At 35.3% G+C, this 14,700-nt stretch overlaps 1 protein-coding gene across 4 annotated transcripts in view; it reads right to left on the bottom strand.

Annotated features, from left to right (window-relative positions):
* Positions 1-14,185, bottom strand: part of PDS5B (PDS5 cohesin associated factor B) — a gene marked incomplete at both ends in the record, with an annotated part of 107,552 nt that extends 93,367 nt beyond the window's left edge. For 2 of the 4 annotated variants that reach the window (XM_084235484.1, XM_084235483.1), the window contains 5 exons: positions 4,215-4,341; positions 4,951-5,048; positions 5,148-5,234; positions 9,872-10,075; positions 14,063-14,170. In XM_084235484.1, coding sequence (XP_084091610.1) covers positions 4,215-4,341; positions 4,951-5,048; positions 5,148-5,234; positions 9,872-10,075; positions 14,063-14,170 — 624 coding nt within the window. Of the gene's footprint in view, positions 1-4,214; positions 4,342-4,950; positions 5,049-5,147; positions 5,235-9,871; positions 10,076-14,062 lie in introns of all 4 variants that reach the window. The other 2 variants (XM_084235485.1, XM_084235486.1) reach the window with 2 other exon arrangements.
* Between the last annotated feature and the right edge of the window lie 515 nt (positions 14,186-14,700).

Consider the following 14,700-nt stretch of genomic DNA (forward strand, 5'->3'; position numbering starts at 1 on the left):
TTATGCCGTATATAGGACTCTGAATTCTGATTTTACCAGTTGTCAAATGAGTTGTTCTGTCTTGCTCTTATTTATTTCTAGAGTTTCTAAGTTCTATACTAAATCTTTGTAAATTAACTCTTTCACATATCTATACTTTTTTTCACAATATTTAAGGTATCTTAAGGCTTTCTATTTTTCATAAGAAATTCTTCTCTACCTTGAAGGTAAGATGTTTTATATTTTAACATAAAAAGTTAAAGCCTTGCTTTTCAGTTAGATCTTTATTCTATCTGTAATTTATTTTTATGTATAGTATGAAATAAGAATCTAATGCTATTTTCAGGATATTCAGTTGCCCTAAAACCATTCACTAAATAGTCCATTCCTTCCAACAACCTTTAATACCCACACTCTCAAGATTCCATATAATCATGTATCCATTTGTAAAGTCTCCATTAATTCAGTATGCCCCCTTGTCTTTACCGCCTGGTTATCGTAAAAGGGACAAACAGAAACATGTCTTAATACAAGGTAGGATAAGTCCCCACTTTTCTTATTATTCAGAACTGTCTATTATTGGTCATATGTTCTTCAATGTGAATTTCTGAAGCACTTTGTCAAATGACACAGGCACATATTCTGTTCTATTTTAAGCGGATTATCTGCCCATAAGAGCAGACAATCCTCAATGTTGATTAACCTCCAACGTTGACGAGAAGCTACATACTTCTTCCTGAACAGAAGTAACTTCTTTGAAATGTCACTAAACTCAAAGAAAATGCTCCAGTACTTAATCAAGTATATTGTTATACATATCCTCATCTGTTTAAGGAAATCCCTTTCTATTTCAAATCTCCTAAGAGATTTTATCACACATACATAAAATTTTATCAAAGGACCTTGTCCTACATCTCTGATACTTTTCCTTTGATCTGTTAATTTATGCAAGTATGTTAATCTGTGACTAACATTGTCTAACGTTAATCCATTCTCATATCCCTAAAATAAATCAATTTGCCTCTTACATACTTTATACTATTCTGGATATTACCTTCTGTATTTTATATTGGATTTATGTGACTATACTTAAAATTAAATTCACTTATGATTCTCCTGTCTTGCTTTTGTGCCGTTTCCCTGAAGATTGTTCTGCTCATAAAATAAGTTGTGTTGGAACATTCCTTCCTTTTTTTGTAATTTGGATAATTTTCCTGAATATTAACAATATATCCCATTTATGTGATGCAAAGAAATCGGTTAAGCTCTTTGGTGGTTGCTTTAAGTTCTGTTGCTTTTCCTTTTATTACTATATTTGATATTATTGTTTGGGAGAAGAGTTTTTGCTTTACGAACATAGTTTTAAAAACCAATTAAAACTTAGTAATTGATTGTTATTCAAGATTTTCTCTCAAGACAAATTTGTCAAGTTTAATTTTCTAGGAATTCTGTCCCATTTCAAATAATTTGTCATAAAGTAAAATAGTTTATAGAATTATCTTTGGATCTTTTTGAAGTCTGCTGTTCTTCATTTCACTCTAAATACTCTTTCTGTATGCCTAACTTATCAAGGGTTTGCCCCTCTTCAAATTACCAACGATGGGTATTTGTGAAATATCACTGTGTTTTCTATTTTATTGATTTCTGTTCTTTATTGTTTTCTTCCTTGTATACTTTATATAGTCTGATGTTTTTAATAACTTCTTGAATGGGACACACTAGTTTATAATTGCCATTGTGATTAATTCTTTTGACAGACTATGACTGTTTTTAGTTTCAAATCTTCAATTTTCTTACTAAGAGTCTACTTGATTGATAATTACTGGGAATGTGTTAAAATGGCCTACCAAATTGTGAGTTTGTTTCTTCTTTATAGTTCTCTCAATTTATGCTTTTATATTTTGAGTCTATGTACCTAAAACTAGACATCATCTTGCAAACTTTTATCACCATATAATCTCTTCTTTATCAATTAAAGGCAATTACAACTAATATTAATATAAACTACTTCAGTTTTCTTTCAGGTAGTATGTACCTGGCAAATCTTTTTTCCATCCTTTTACTTTCAACTGCTTTGTGACTGTTATTTTTGCTGTTATCTCTTAATAATGACCAGCTGGATAATTTTCAATCCAACCTGACAATCTATGTTTAGTAAACTTGAACCATTTATATTTATTGTAATTCTTCCTTTTAATATAATCTTTAAATTTTTTAAATGAATACTTCATTTAAAGTTCAAAATTAATCAACAGTTCCATACACCTAATCATCACTATGATCATATTACTTATTAACTCCATTAAACCATTCAATCATATATTATTTGTATCCAGTGGTTTAGGATCATTTTGTTAATGAATAACTGTTATTATTTAAAGTATTATTTAAAGTTCAAATTTAAAGTATTTCTTTGTTCACCATTATCTGTTGTACTTACTTTACTTCCTCTAAATTCAGTTTTCATTATTCTAAATTATTCACATAATTTCTTCAGGAAAGGGTCTGTTGACAAGTGAGTATTTGGTATCTTAATTTCCTTCAAACTGGACATGCAACTCTAGGTTGACACATATTTTATCTTAGCACTATGGAAATACAATTCTACTATTTTCTAGTATCTATTCTTCTACTGACAAGTCAGCAATCAGTACAATCTTTACTCATTGGTAAAGGCTGTGCCTTTTCCCTTTGCATAATTCCTGGGTTGTTTCTGTTCTGGAGGTCTACAATTTTTCCAGGATATACCTGGACTGCTTATTATGTTCATGATACTTTTGCTACCATACCCATATATTTATGCTTTTCATCAGTTCTGGAACACGTCAAGCAAATTTACATTTGAATTATCATTTCTTCTCTACTCTCTACTTATTTTTAAATATTAATCTTGGGCCTCCCCGATGGCGCAGCAAGTTGAGCACAGCGCTGTGAAGCTGTCCTCAGCCTCTGCAGTGCGGGTTTGATCCCCGCCGGCCTGCCATTGAGAATCCCACATGGCACGGCAGACCTCTTTTGTAGCGCCTGCTGCTCCCCTCAGCAGTCTATTTCAATCGTCTGCCTGTTCTGCTCCCCGCTCTGTCTCTGGTGAATCCTCTCACTTTCCTGTGCTAGCTCTAGCCTATATCCCAGCTCTTGTATAAAAATAAATAAATCTTTAAAAAAAAAAATATTAATTTTTTTTTATGGTTTCACTTACTACCTTTCGTTTTCTTTTTATCTTTACCTCACCGAGTCTCTATTAATTTTCTCAGCCCTACCTTCCAGTTCTCTAACTCTGTAATTCAATAAAGATTTTAATTTCAGTTCAATTTTTAATTCTTCATTTCTTTCCTCAGTCCTTTCTCCTTTCATATATCTAGCTACTGTGATTTTTAAATCTTACTTTTAGGTCTTTAATCCCTTTATACATATGCTATCTTATTAAGGAAATTTTAAGGAAATTTTATTATTTTTATCTAACACATAAATTGTAAGGTTTTTTAGGTCTGCTCTTGCTATTTGTAGTGTTGGACTTCAAACACTGATGGTAACTTTCTTAAGGAGTTTGGAAATTTTGGATTTTGAAGTCATTTTCACTGACACATCATTTGTGTGAAAGCTATGTAGCTGTAAACTTATATTACACCTTGTCAGCAAAGTCTTAGCTTTGTACAGATCCTTATACTCATGATTTCTGTGCTCCTCTCTTTAACCTAGAACACTTGTGAATCAAAGAACCATTTTTGCAACTGCTTACTGGATACTCAATGAGCAAAATACCTAATACACAGAACATATATACACATACACATACCCCTTGATTAACGTGACACAGGCAAGAAACACTTGTCATCATTTATCCATTGTATCCAAATTAGTAGAGACTTCCCTTTAAATTTCACTCCTCCTTTCCACCTACACTATCAATTACTTTTACTTACAGTCTAATTAGTTACAACATCTCCCAGCATCTAAGTAGCTATTAATCAACTCCTTAAAACATATCCTTTATAAAAACTGAGTTATTACCCATATTTTACTACATGAATTATATCTATTATTTCTTTTAAACTGTTTAAAAAATAAGCATGTTGTGCTTCAGTGAACATTAAACACTACTACATTTATTACTATTAGTCAGTGACACGTTCTTCAAAACTAAGTTTTAAGCAGGATAAATTGTAATTGAACAGAAGCACAAATTGTGGGCCTTAATATTACTAGATGATAGGTATTTCAGTATTGCTACTTACCTTATGGGCAGGTACCAGATTTACCAAAACAGTATCCAAAAGTTCCTGGGACACTGTATCACCTTCACATATAATAGAGCTCATAAGATCTACCATGTGCATATGAACTTTCTGGTTGTGGCCATTGCTGAAATTCAAAATAGATGTTTTATTTAAAATAGAACTAAAATGTATAGGATTTAATCGCATGGCAATAACACATACTGGGTTTTTTTAATGAAACTAAAGTATTATGAAATCAAATTCAGGATACTTATTTCAAAATTTTCTTCCTCCCAAATCTCACAGCAGTATCCAAAATATAGTTGTACTCTACATCTGCTGGATTACTTTTCCATAATTTTAAACAGCCTCATAAAGTAATTAAATGGAACTGTAGTTGTGACTTAAATTCAAAATCAATTGCCCTGCTAAGTTAATTCTATTAATTTTAAAGAGTACACAAAAAAGTCAGAAATATATAAGTTAAATAATCAGTAAAAATACAATAATCCAAATAATATTTTTACACTTGGGTATAAATTACCTTATGGCAGTCTTGTAATACCACTACCTTGTAATACAAAATTAAGTTCCATTCATTTTTAAAACATCTATAAAAATGTTAATGAAGTCTTATGTTATATCTTTGTCTTCCAATATTAATCATAACACAGTTTATAAATATTTATCTACAACTTAAAAAAATCTTTGTATTTTATTAAAGTCCTACTGCTACTGAAGGAAAAAAACTTACTTTATAACTGAAAATAATGTTCTGTATAACTGGGTAAAAATTTCATTGCTATCTTCCAACTCGAAGCATATGTTATATGACTTGACCCAAGCAATGTTCTAAAAATAAGAGATTAAAAAAAGGTGAAACATATATAATCAGCAAAAATATAGAGCACCAAACCCATTTAAAATGTCATGCCAAGATATATTGCTTACCTCCAGTAAATAAAAATACCTATTGAATTGTGGGCTCTTTGTATCTTCTAGACCCTTCAACTGCCTTGTTATAAACATAAATATATCCTTTAAAAAAAAAAGATGAAATATTTTTAGATGGTATATGTCAAATGAAAATACCCACTGAAACGGTTAAAGTGAAAGTCTGCGCCTATCAGTATCTATCATGATAAATTTTTAAGCATCAGGAAAAAGAAATATTTGGCTGGAAATTTTTTAATGCACACTATCGTATAACACTATATCTTATTACCCATCACAGGAAAACAGTAACTCATTTACCATGACCTTAAAGCAAGTTTAAAAAAGACACTTGAAAACTCATTAAACTAAAATTTATACAAACTAGGGCCTCCCTGGTGGCGCACTATAAAGTTATCTGTAGCCACTGCAGCACGAATTCGATCCCCAGGCAGGGAGGTGACCCATATGAGATAGCAGACCTCTCCAGTCTCTCCCGCTGCTCCCCTCAGCAATGTATTTCAGTAGATCCACCTGTTCTGCTCCCCACTCTGTCTATGGTCAATCTTCTTACCCCCTGCACCTCTCTCTGGCCTGCACCCCAGCTCTTGTATGCATAAATAAATCTTTTAAAAAAATTCATACTGGGCCTCTTGTAATTTTGATTTACAAGGTAAGACACAATTTATGAAGCTATCCGCAGCCATAGCAGCACAAGTTTGATCCCTGGCCAGGGAGCTACCCACATGGCACAGCAGACCCCTCCTGACTCACCCGCTGCTCCCCTCAGCAGTGTGTTTCAGTCAATCTGCCTGTTCTATTCCCCACACTGTCTCTGGTGAATCCTCTAACCCCCCCCCCCCCCCGCCCCGCATCTCTGGCCTATACTCTAGTTCTTGTATGCATAAATAAATCTTTAAAAAAAAAATTTATACTAGGGCCTCCCTGGTGGCACAAGGGGTTAAGTGTCAGCACTGTGAAGCAATCTGCAACTACTGCAGCATGAGTTCAATCCCCAGCCAAGGAGGTGACCCACATGGCACAGCAGATGGATCCTGTCTTGCCCACTGCTCCCCTCAGGAGTGTATTTCAGTGGATCTATTTGCCTGTTCTGCTCCCCATTCTGTTTGATGAATCCTCTCAACCCCTGCACCTCTGGCCTACACCCCAGCTCTTGTATGCATAAATAAATAAATCTTTTTAAAAAATTATACTAATTAATAATGTTAGAATTAAAAAAAAGGTCACAATGGCTGAGAACTGATCAAGTTTGCTGAAAAAAAGCACTAAGTGATAATTATATAGGGAGAACCCAGTTTAGGAAACTTAAAATTACAAAACAAAATGACCAAGTGAAAAAAACAACAGATTACAGAAGCTTTGAGATTTTCAATGTCCCTTAGAAAAAGCTAACTTGTCAAGTTTCCTACCTATCATTGTAACTTGTTTTTCCCTATTTCTCAGTCTATTCCATATCTTGATTTTTTTTTTTCCTACATCTCCCTTTGTACCTAGATAGAGATAGAGTCAATGTCACTTGAGTCAAATTTTTGTGGAGATGTTTTTGAAAAGTTTGGGAAAGGTTAAAATTATAAAAGCAAATTCTGCAAAGCATGCTATCAGTCAAAAATCAAACAAAAAAAATATTTCTCTGTAAATTAAATGATAAACAAGCATATTTTTTAATGGGAAGAATGTAGTAAGCAGATGACTGAGTAGCTTCTCAAGAAAAATACTACCAAGAGTACATCCTTCAAAAATCATTACTTTGATAGTTGTATAAAATGTCTGAATTAACCCTTTCCTGATTTGCCATACTGACTCCATCTTAAGATGAAAGCCAATAGCCATTCACTTATAATCTCTCCAATAATCACTAACCTAAACATGAAGCCAGGCATATAAAAAAATTTTTCTGATGACAACAACAATCTGATAGTGGAAAGATAATGATCAAAGTAATAATTTGCTATCATGTATATACTACTACTGTAGAAGAGAAAATAAGAACTTGACATCAACTAAGATTAAAAAAAATTTAGTGGGGCCTCCCTGGTGGTGCAGCAGATTGAGCGTAGCATGTGAAGCTGTCCACAGCCTCTGCAGCATTGGTTCGATTCCTGGCCAGGCAGGGCGATAACCACATGGCGCGGCAGACCTCTCCAGTCTTGCCTGTTGCTCCCCTCAGCAGTGTTTCTGGTCCGTTTGCCTGTTCTGCTCCCCACTCTGCCTCTGGTGAATTTGCTCACCCTCCCACGCCTCTGGCGTATACCCCAGATCATGTATAAATAAATCTTTAAAAAAAATTTAGTCCTTAAATATTTTTTAAAATACTCCCAAATTAATAATCTTTAAGTTCTACCCAATAAAAGAAAAAAAAGGCATATAAAATAAGACCAAAACAATGACCCCAAAAAAAGATACTTTAAATTTTTCAATTGTAAAATAATCCAAAAAGATTCTAGTTTAATCTCTTGCTCTTCAATATTCTTCTCATAAATTCTTCTGTTGTAACTAGAACAGATCTGTAGCTATTCTTTTGGGAGGACTTTTCATGACCCCAAAGCCTGGAAGTAGGTCATGATCATGCAAACTGAGAAATCCACAAGATAGGTAAAACAAATTGTGAGGCAGTAGTTTAAAATTAGACATTTCTCCTTATGGGAATGACAACAACTCTTCCTGGTGAAGAAGCCAACCAAATACAGAAGAAGCTCACAGCCAACCAAATACAATCACTGCTTAAATCAATAAAATACCTCCAAATTAGAAGTTCTCAATTCAAATGCAAGACCTATATCAAGGTTTCATAACTCCAGGGGCCAGCCTATATTATCAACTGTTAAGTCTGTAACCATTCTCAAATCTTAAAATTCCATGTTTATGAAACTATTAACCCAACCTCCCTCATCATGAGCCAAACAAGCTTTCAAACTGGAATTTTGGCAGACTTGATCAAAACAAGGATCCTTGCTCCAATATTCAAGAAGCTACACCATAAATTTAAAAACCCTATCTGGACATTTTCTTCACCACTATAAAACCAGCTCATGACACATACTTTACATCAGTATTTGTTAAATGAAATCAACCCAAACTGTGTTTTTCTCCATACTGGGTGTTAACCTTCCTACAGAATCAATTCTCTAACTCGCAGCTACCACAATTATCTTCTGCCGTTGTTGTTTTTCTAAATTTCTGCTTACTCTGCCTTATTCAATATATTTTTGAACTGCTCGAATTATTTCATGTTTCCTACCAGCACTTAATTTTTCATCATATTACTTTACTTAATTACAGTAACCAAGTACGTACTAGGTGTCATTTACACCTTTTCACTAATATTTTATTTATTGTGTTTCCTTCAATACAATTCACATCCCACCTTCCATGAAATGAACTTGGACTCTTTATAAATTTAGGTTTACACAATGAGCTACAATCTCACTCATGTGAGAATGGCCCATATCAAAAACGGCCAGAAATAAGAGTTGGTGAGGATGTGAAGAAAAAGGAACCCTCTTACACAGTTGGTGAGAATGTAGGCTGGTCCAGTCCCTCTGAGAAACAGTATGGAGGTGTCTCAAAATATTAAAAATCAATCTACCAGGTGATCCAGCAAATCCAATTTTAGGTTATCTACCCAAAGACTACAAAATAACTAAATCACTGCAGTACTGTTTACAATAGCTAAGCCATGGAAACAACCTAAGCTCCTAAAAACAACTGAGTGGATCAGAAAGATATAGTGTATGTACATAATGGAATACTACTCAGCTATTAAAAATTATAAACTCTTGCCATTTGTGATCATTTGAGTATAACTCAAGGAGATAATGCTAAGCGAAATAAGTCAGAAGAAGAAAGAAAACTATCAGATGGTGTTACTTATATGTGGAATGTAGAGAAACAAAAGAAAGGGTACAATAATATCAACTAATTAAAAAAACCTAGAAATCTGACTGTAGAACTGAGGTTATTAGTGGGGGGACACACACAAAGTGGAAGGGAACACAATGCACTATCAGTGATTTGGAGGTCTGTATGGGGTAGTAACAACACCTGAAGGGAGAGATCATATACCTCTAAAAACAAAAACATGAAATAAAATTTAGGTTTATACTAGAAACTGTCTTTTAAATAATAAATATGACCTTTGTTGTGAATTTTCAAAGGGATGAACAAAGTGTCCTCCAAATGATACCAAATTAGAGCTAATGATGAGGTAATAAACAATTATAGAATAGGGGACTCCCTGGTGTTCTAGGAGTTAGTCTCAGTGCTATCATGGCTAAGGCCTAAGTTCGATGCCTGGCCAGGGAGCTGACCCACATATGGCGCAATAGACCTCTCCTATCTCGCCCAATGCTCCCCCTAGCAGTGTATTTCAGTATATTGCTCGTTCTACTCCCTACTCTGTTTCTGGTGAATCCTCTCACCCCGCTGCACCTCTGGCCTACACCCTAGTTCTGCACAAAAATAAATAAAAAAATTTTTTAAGAATCATCGAATATACTGTACTAATCTACTATTTCATAAAGATAGAAATTGTTTTACAATACTGTTACACGTGGCGTTGGGGGGAAGAAGGGGTGCCTCAGAAGAAAAAACAAGTTTAACTAAAGATTTAATTGCAGCTAATGTCAAAGAATGTATATAAATTATTTAAGTGCTTTAACTCCCATTTTATTAGATAAATGGAAGTAGCAATCAATTCAACAGTTCTTTAAATCAGTACTTGCCTTTAGTTTATCAGGAGATGTGTAAGGAGCTTCAGGAGCATAAATCCTGAAAATATCAGCAAGGCAGCAGGCTACCAATAAGCGAACATCTTTATCAGGATGCTTAAGGAAAAAATCTGATGCAAGGTGTAAAGCTAGGTTTAAATAAAGCTCCTTTTCTTCTTCAGAGTCCTGGTCCATATCCATGAAAGTTTTCACAACCATCTAGACAAAAATAAAATAATGAAATCCTCTATGTAAACATAGTCATTTGAAATAAAAACTCTACTAACTGCAATGGTTAACTTCAAATAAATACATTTTTCCCCTGAAAGTATCTGAGTTAAAACTACAGGGTAAATAACTTTTCTTTAAAAGACTAAGTTAAATAGAGTCTTCCTGGTGGCACAAGTGGTTAAGTCTCAGCATTATGAAGTTATTTGCAGCCACTGTATCATGAGTTCGATCCCCAGCCAGGGAGCGGACCCACATGGCGCAGCAGACCTCTCCTGTCTTACCCACTGCTCCCCTAAGCAGTGTATTTCAGTGGATCCACCTGTTTTGCTCCCCACTTTGTCTCTGGTGAATCCTTTCACATACACACACCCCACACACACATCTGGCCTACATCCCAGCTCTTGTATGCATAAATAAAATCTTTAAAAAAAAAATTAAAGTAATTTTCATGATATCAGATAAACAGATTTTAAAAGTATAAAACCAGTCTTACAAAGTGTTTCTAGTCTCGCTTTTACAATTGAGCTAAAAGGAGTAAGCGCTTCCTAAAAATAGTATTCCTAGGGCCTCCCCGGTGGCACAGCGGTTGAGCGCTGGGTTGTGAAGCTGCCCATGGCCTCTGTTGTGCCAGTTCGATCCCCGCCGGCTACCCGGCCACCGGAGGAGGGTCCCACATGGCGCTCAGACCTCTCCTGCCGCCCGCTGCTCCCCTCAGTAGTGTACTTCGGTCCTTCTGCCTGCTCTGCTCCCCGCTCTGGCTCTGGTGAATACTCTCACCCTCCCGCGCTTCTGACTGTAGCCAGTGCTTGTATAAACAAACAAACAAACAAACAAATAAATAAATAATACATGCCTCTAAAAAAAAAAAAAAAACCTTCTAATCCTTTTACTAGAAAAGTATGACTCTAAAGAAAAACCTAGGATGATCACTTACTTTTCCATATAAATTATGAGCCATAAACCACTCCAGATACATGGAGATTTATATATCCAGATTAAAAAAAAAAAAGACCATATAAGCAGATTCAAGAAAGAAATATTTCTAGAGGGTAAAAACTACCACCAAATGACCTTGTGGTCAACTCAACATATTATCTATTGTGCCACAGTAAAAGAGAACGTGAACACTGATAATTCATTAGTGGGACTCAAAGTCATGTATGGAATGAGCAGAAGGAAACTATACAAAATGGTTTCTTTTTCAAAAATATTTAAAATAAAGGGGAGAGAAACAAGAATGGTGAGGAATGGTAATGTTCAAATTTTGTGGAGAACATTTCTAATTGCAGTATTAGTACTCACAAAGTATACACAGTCTACAGTATTCCTACTTCAAGTGAGACTTTACAAAATTTCCTAAATTGACAGGAATATTTAAACAAGTCTGATGAAAGGTGACCATCTGACATCCACTAGGTGGTGCTGTGAATACTAATCAAAAAGTAGGACTCGCCACCAAGTTATCAATGGCGATGCCTTAGTCCTTAAGATGTACAGCAATGATTTCCTACTATAGCGCTAGACTTTTGAGTAATAAATTGTTTGATGTCTTACTGAATTCTTAGCACAGCATGGAAAACAATGTTCCTCACAGAACAGACCCCGAATTCTATTTTGCCAGATGTCAGAATAAACAGTAGACTAATCCTTTCAGTCTGGCAATACAGTTATTAATAATTTAAAAGTGTGATTTTGAAAGTTACTCCCTAATTTTCTAATTGTATTACTTTTAAGATAGATACTTTGATGACCTACATATAAAAAATGGAAGAGAACTCACCACCCCACGTACCTCTGGCCTACACCCCAGCTCCTGCATGCATAAATATTCAAAAAAAATGGGGGGGGGGGAGAGCTATGTTCAAGGGGCTATCCCTTCTCTAGAATCTCTTCAAAGACTAAGAGATTAAGCTTTTTTTTTGAAAGATTTATTTATTTATTTGTTTGTTTGTTTATACAAGCACTGGCTACAGTCAGAAGCGTGGGAGGGTGAGAGAATTCACCAGAGCCAGAGTGGGGAGCAGAGCAGGCAGAAGGACCGAAGTACACTGCTGAGGGGAGCAGCAGGCGGCAGGAGAAGTCTGCGCGCCATGTGGGACCCTCCTCCGGTGGTCGGGGAGCAGCCGGGAATCGAACTGGCGCTGCAGAGGCTGCGGGCAGCTTCGCAACCCAGCGCTCAAGCGCTGCGCCACCAGGGGAGGCCCGAGATTAAGCATATTTTTAATAAAATGTTACAGGAAACCGTAGATATGACACCTTATATGTTAACAAACATAATTTATACATCTTACATCTGTACTTGTACATATCAAAACTTATTATCAACCTACATACACTAAATTCTTTCTATATTTCTCTAAGAAGGATGTCAAAAATATAGTGGAAATGTATATTAGGAAAGTAAATGAAGAAAAAGTGTGTCAAGTAAATTACTACTGGGTGTAAGTTTACAAAATAATGGATGCACAGTACAAACTAAATGCAAGCACTTTGGAAATCATTCCATTAAGAATAAAACAAAGTTTACTGAAGGGTTATATAACAGGTAGTTCCTCACTACTGTCTAGAATTCAAATGGTGTTATGAAACTCATTACTGACTCAAATATGAGTCTTCTAAATTGAAGTTGCATGAGAAAATAGGATCTCTAAAGATGTTGCTAAATACTAGTCAGCCTGTAAGTGTCGTCTCTGTTTCTTATATGTCATTGCTGAAATACAAACAAATATAAGGAAATAAATGTATCTGTAAATTCAATAGGGTCAACAGATGTAAATACAGATAATGAATAATGTTAAATACATAATTTGCAGCTCAACTATTTTAGGGCCTCCCCAGTGGCGCAGAAGTTGAGCACTGGGTTGCAAAGCTGCCCGCAGGCTCTGCAGCACCGGTTCAATCCCTGGCTGCTCCCTGGCCACCGGAGGAGGGTCCCACAGGGCGCGCAGACCTCTCCTGCCACCTGCTGCTCCCCTCAGCAGTGTACTTCGGTCCTTCTGCCTGCTCTGCTCCCTGCTCTGGCTCTGGTGAATTCTCTTACCCTCCCGCACTTCTCACTGTACCCAGTACTTATATAAATAAATAAATCTTTAAAAAAAAAAAAATATGTATATATATAAGTTCCCAGCTAGATAAAATATCCACCTATTTTTCAGTAAATTTAATTTCCTCAAAAACATCTTTCCCATTTAATAATAAATATCTGATATCTGACATTCTAATACTTTATGCATACAAGTATAATATTAAGACTTTAGGTGAAATTTATAATTGTATTAGAATTCTTATCTTTTAATTAAAATAACCCTTGTAATAATAGCTATACAACAGGGTACTTTACTATAAGGGTCCTGGCCCTCAACCATTTAAGTAAGGCAGTTTTCCGCTATTAAAATACAGGTAAATAATAAATCAAGTCAACATAAATATCTAGGTAGATACAGCCTAGAAAGGGGAAAATGCTCAAAAACAGATAAAGAATATCAGCGTCACATTCTCCTTGGTAAAAATCTTAAAGGATGGCCTATCACAGAACTCTTCATTGCCTTGAATGAAAAGGTATAAAATATTACTCAAAGACATATAGAGGACTATCGTCATACAATGACTTATCCATGGAAATTCACCATCAAACTTGATCCATTGCTACATGTCAGAAGTAAAGAGAGAAGTTAAAAGCTCTTTAACCTACTCTCAAAATAACAATTTAAAATAAAGCCTGAGTACTCAGTGCAAAGACTTAGAACTTTCTCAAACTAAAATGGTTCTCATAAAATATTAAATGAGATATAGGAGAAAAGAGACATCTTACCGCAAATAAAAAAGAAGGTAAGAGTATTCTGGATTAGTTTTTTACACCCAAGTAGAGGAGGTCTTAGAGTAAAGTTGTCTTAAAAACACAGTCCTATTTGATTTCCATAGTTTAGCCTCTCAACCTAAACAGATGTACAAAATACAAAAGCCTTCTTTACTCACCTTTAACCGTCTCACCATCTCCTCTTTAGATATTTTATCTGAGATTTCCTTGACACCAGGAGGATAAGTAATTTTTCCATCATTGGTCCTTGTCTTTGAATGAGCCATGTTGGATATATTTTTACCCCTAAAACAAGAGAACTATTAGATGCAGACCAAAAAATAGGTACAAACAACATTCATAGTAAACATGAAAAGTAACCTCCCTCCCATACTTAAAAATACCTTTTACGCTATAGTAATTCACTTATCTCACTAGTAAAAAAAAAAAAAAAAAAAATCACTTGATTGAACATTTACATTTTTTTAAATATTATTTTCATATGTTAGTGGCAAGTTGGGTTATCTGCATTAACCCTTCAGCTATAGAAACTGTACCTCCCTGGTGGCGCATAAGGTTAAGTCTCAGCACATGAAGCTATCCGCAGCCACTACAGCTCAAGTTTGATCCTAGGCCAGGGAGCTACCCACACAGTTCAGCAGACCACTTCTGTCTTGCCCACTGCTCCCCTCAGCAGTGTATTTCAGTAGATCTGCCTGTTCTGCTCCCCACTCTTATCTCTGGTGATTACTTTCATCCCCCACCCCTTTGGCCTGCACCACAGCTCTTGGATGCATAAATAAAGTAAATGTTTTTG

The sequence above is a fragment of the Talpa europaea genome (genome assembly GCF_964194135.1).
Source record: "Talpa europaea genome assembly, chromosome: 6".
Taxonomy (NCBI): Eukaryota; Metazoa; Chordata; class Mammalia; order Eulipotyphla; family Talpidae; genus Talpa; species Talpa europaea.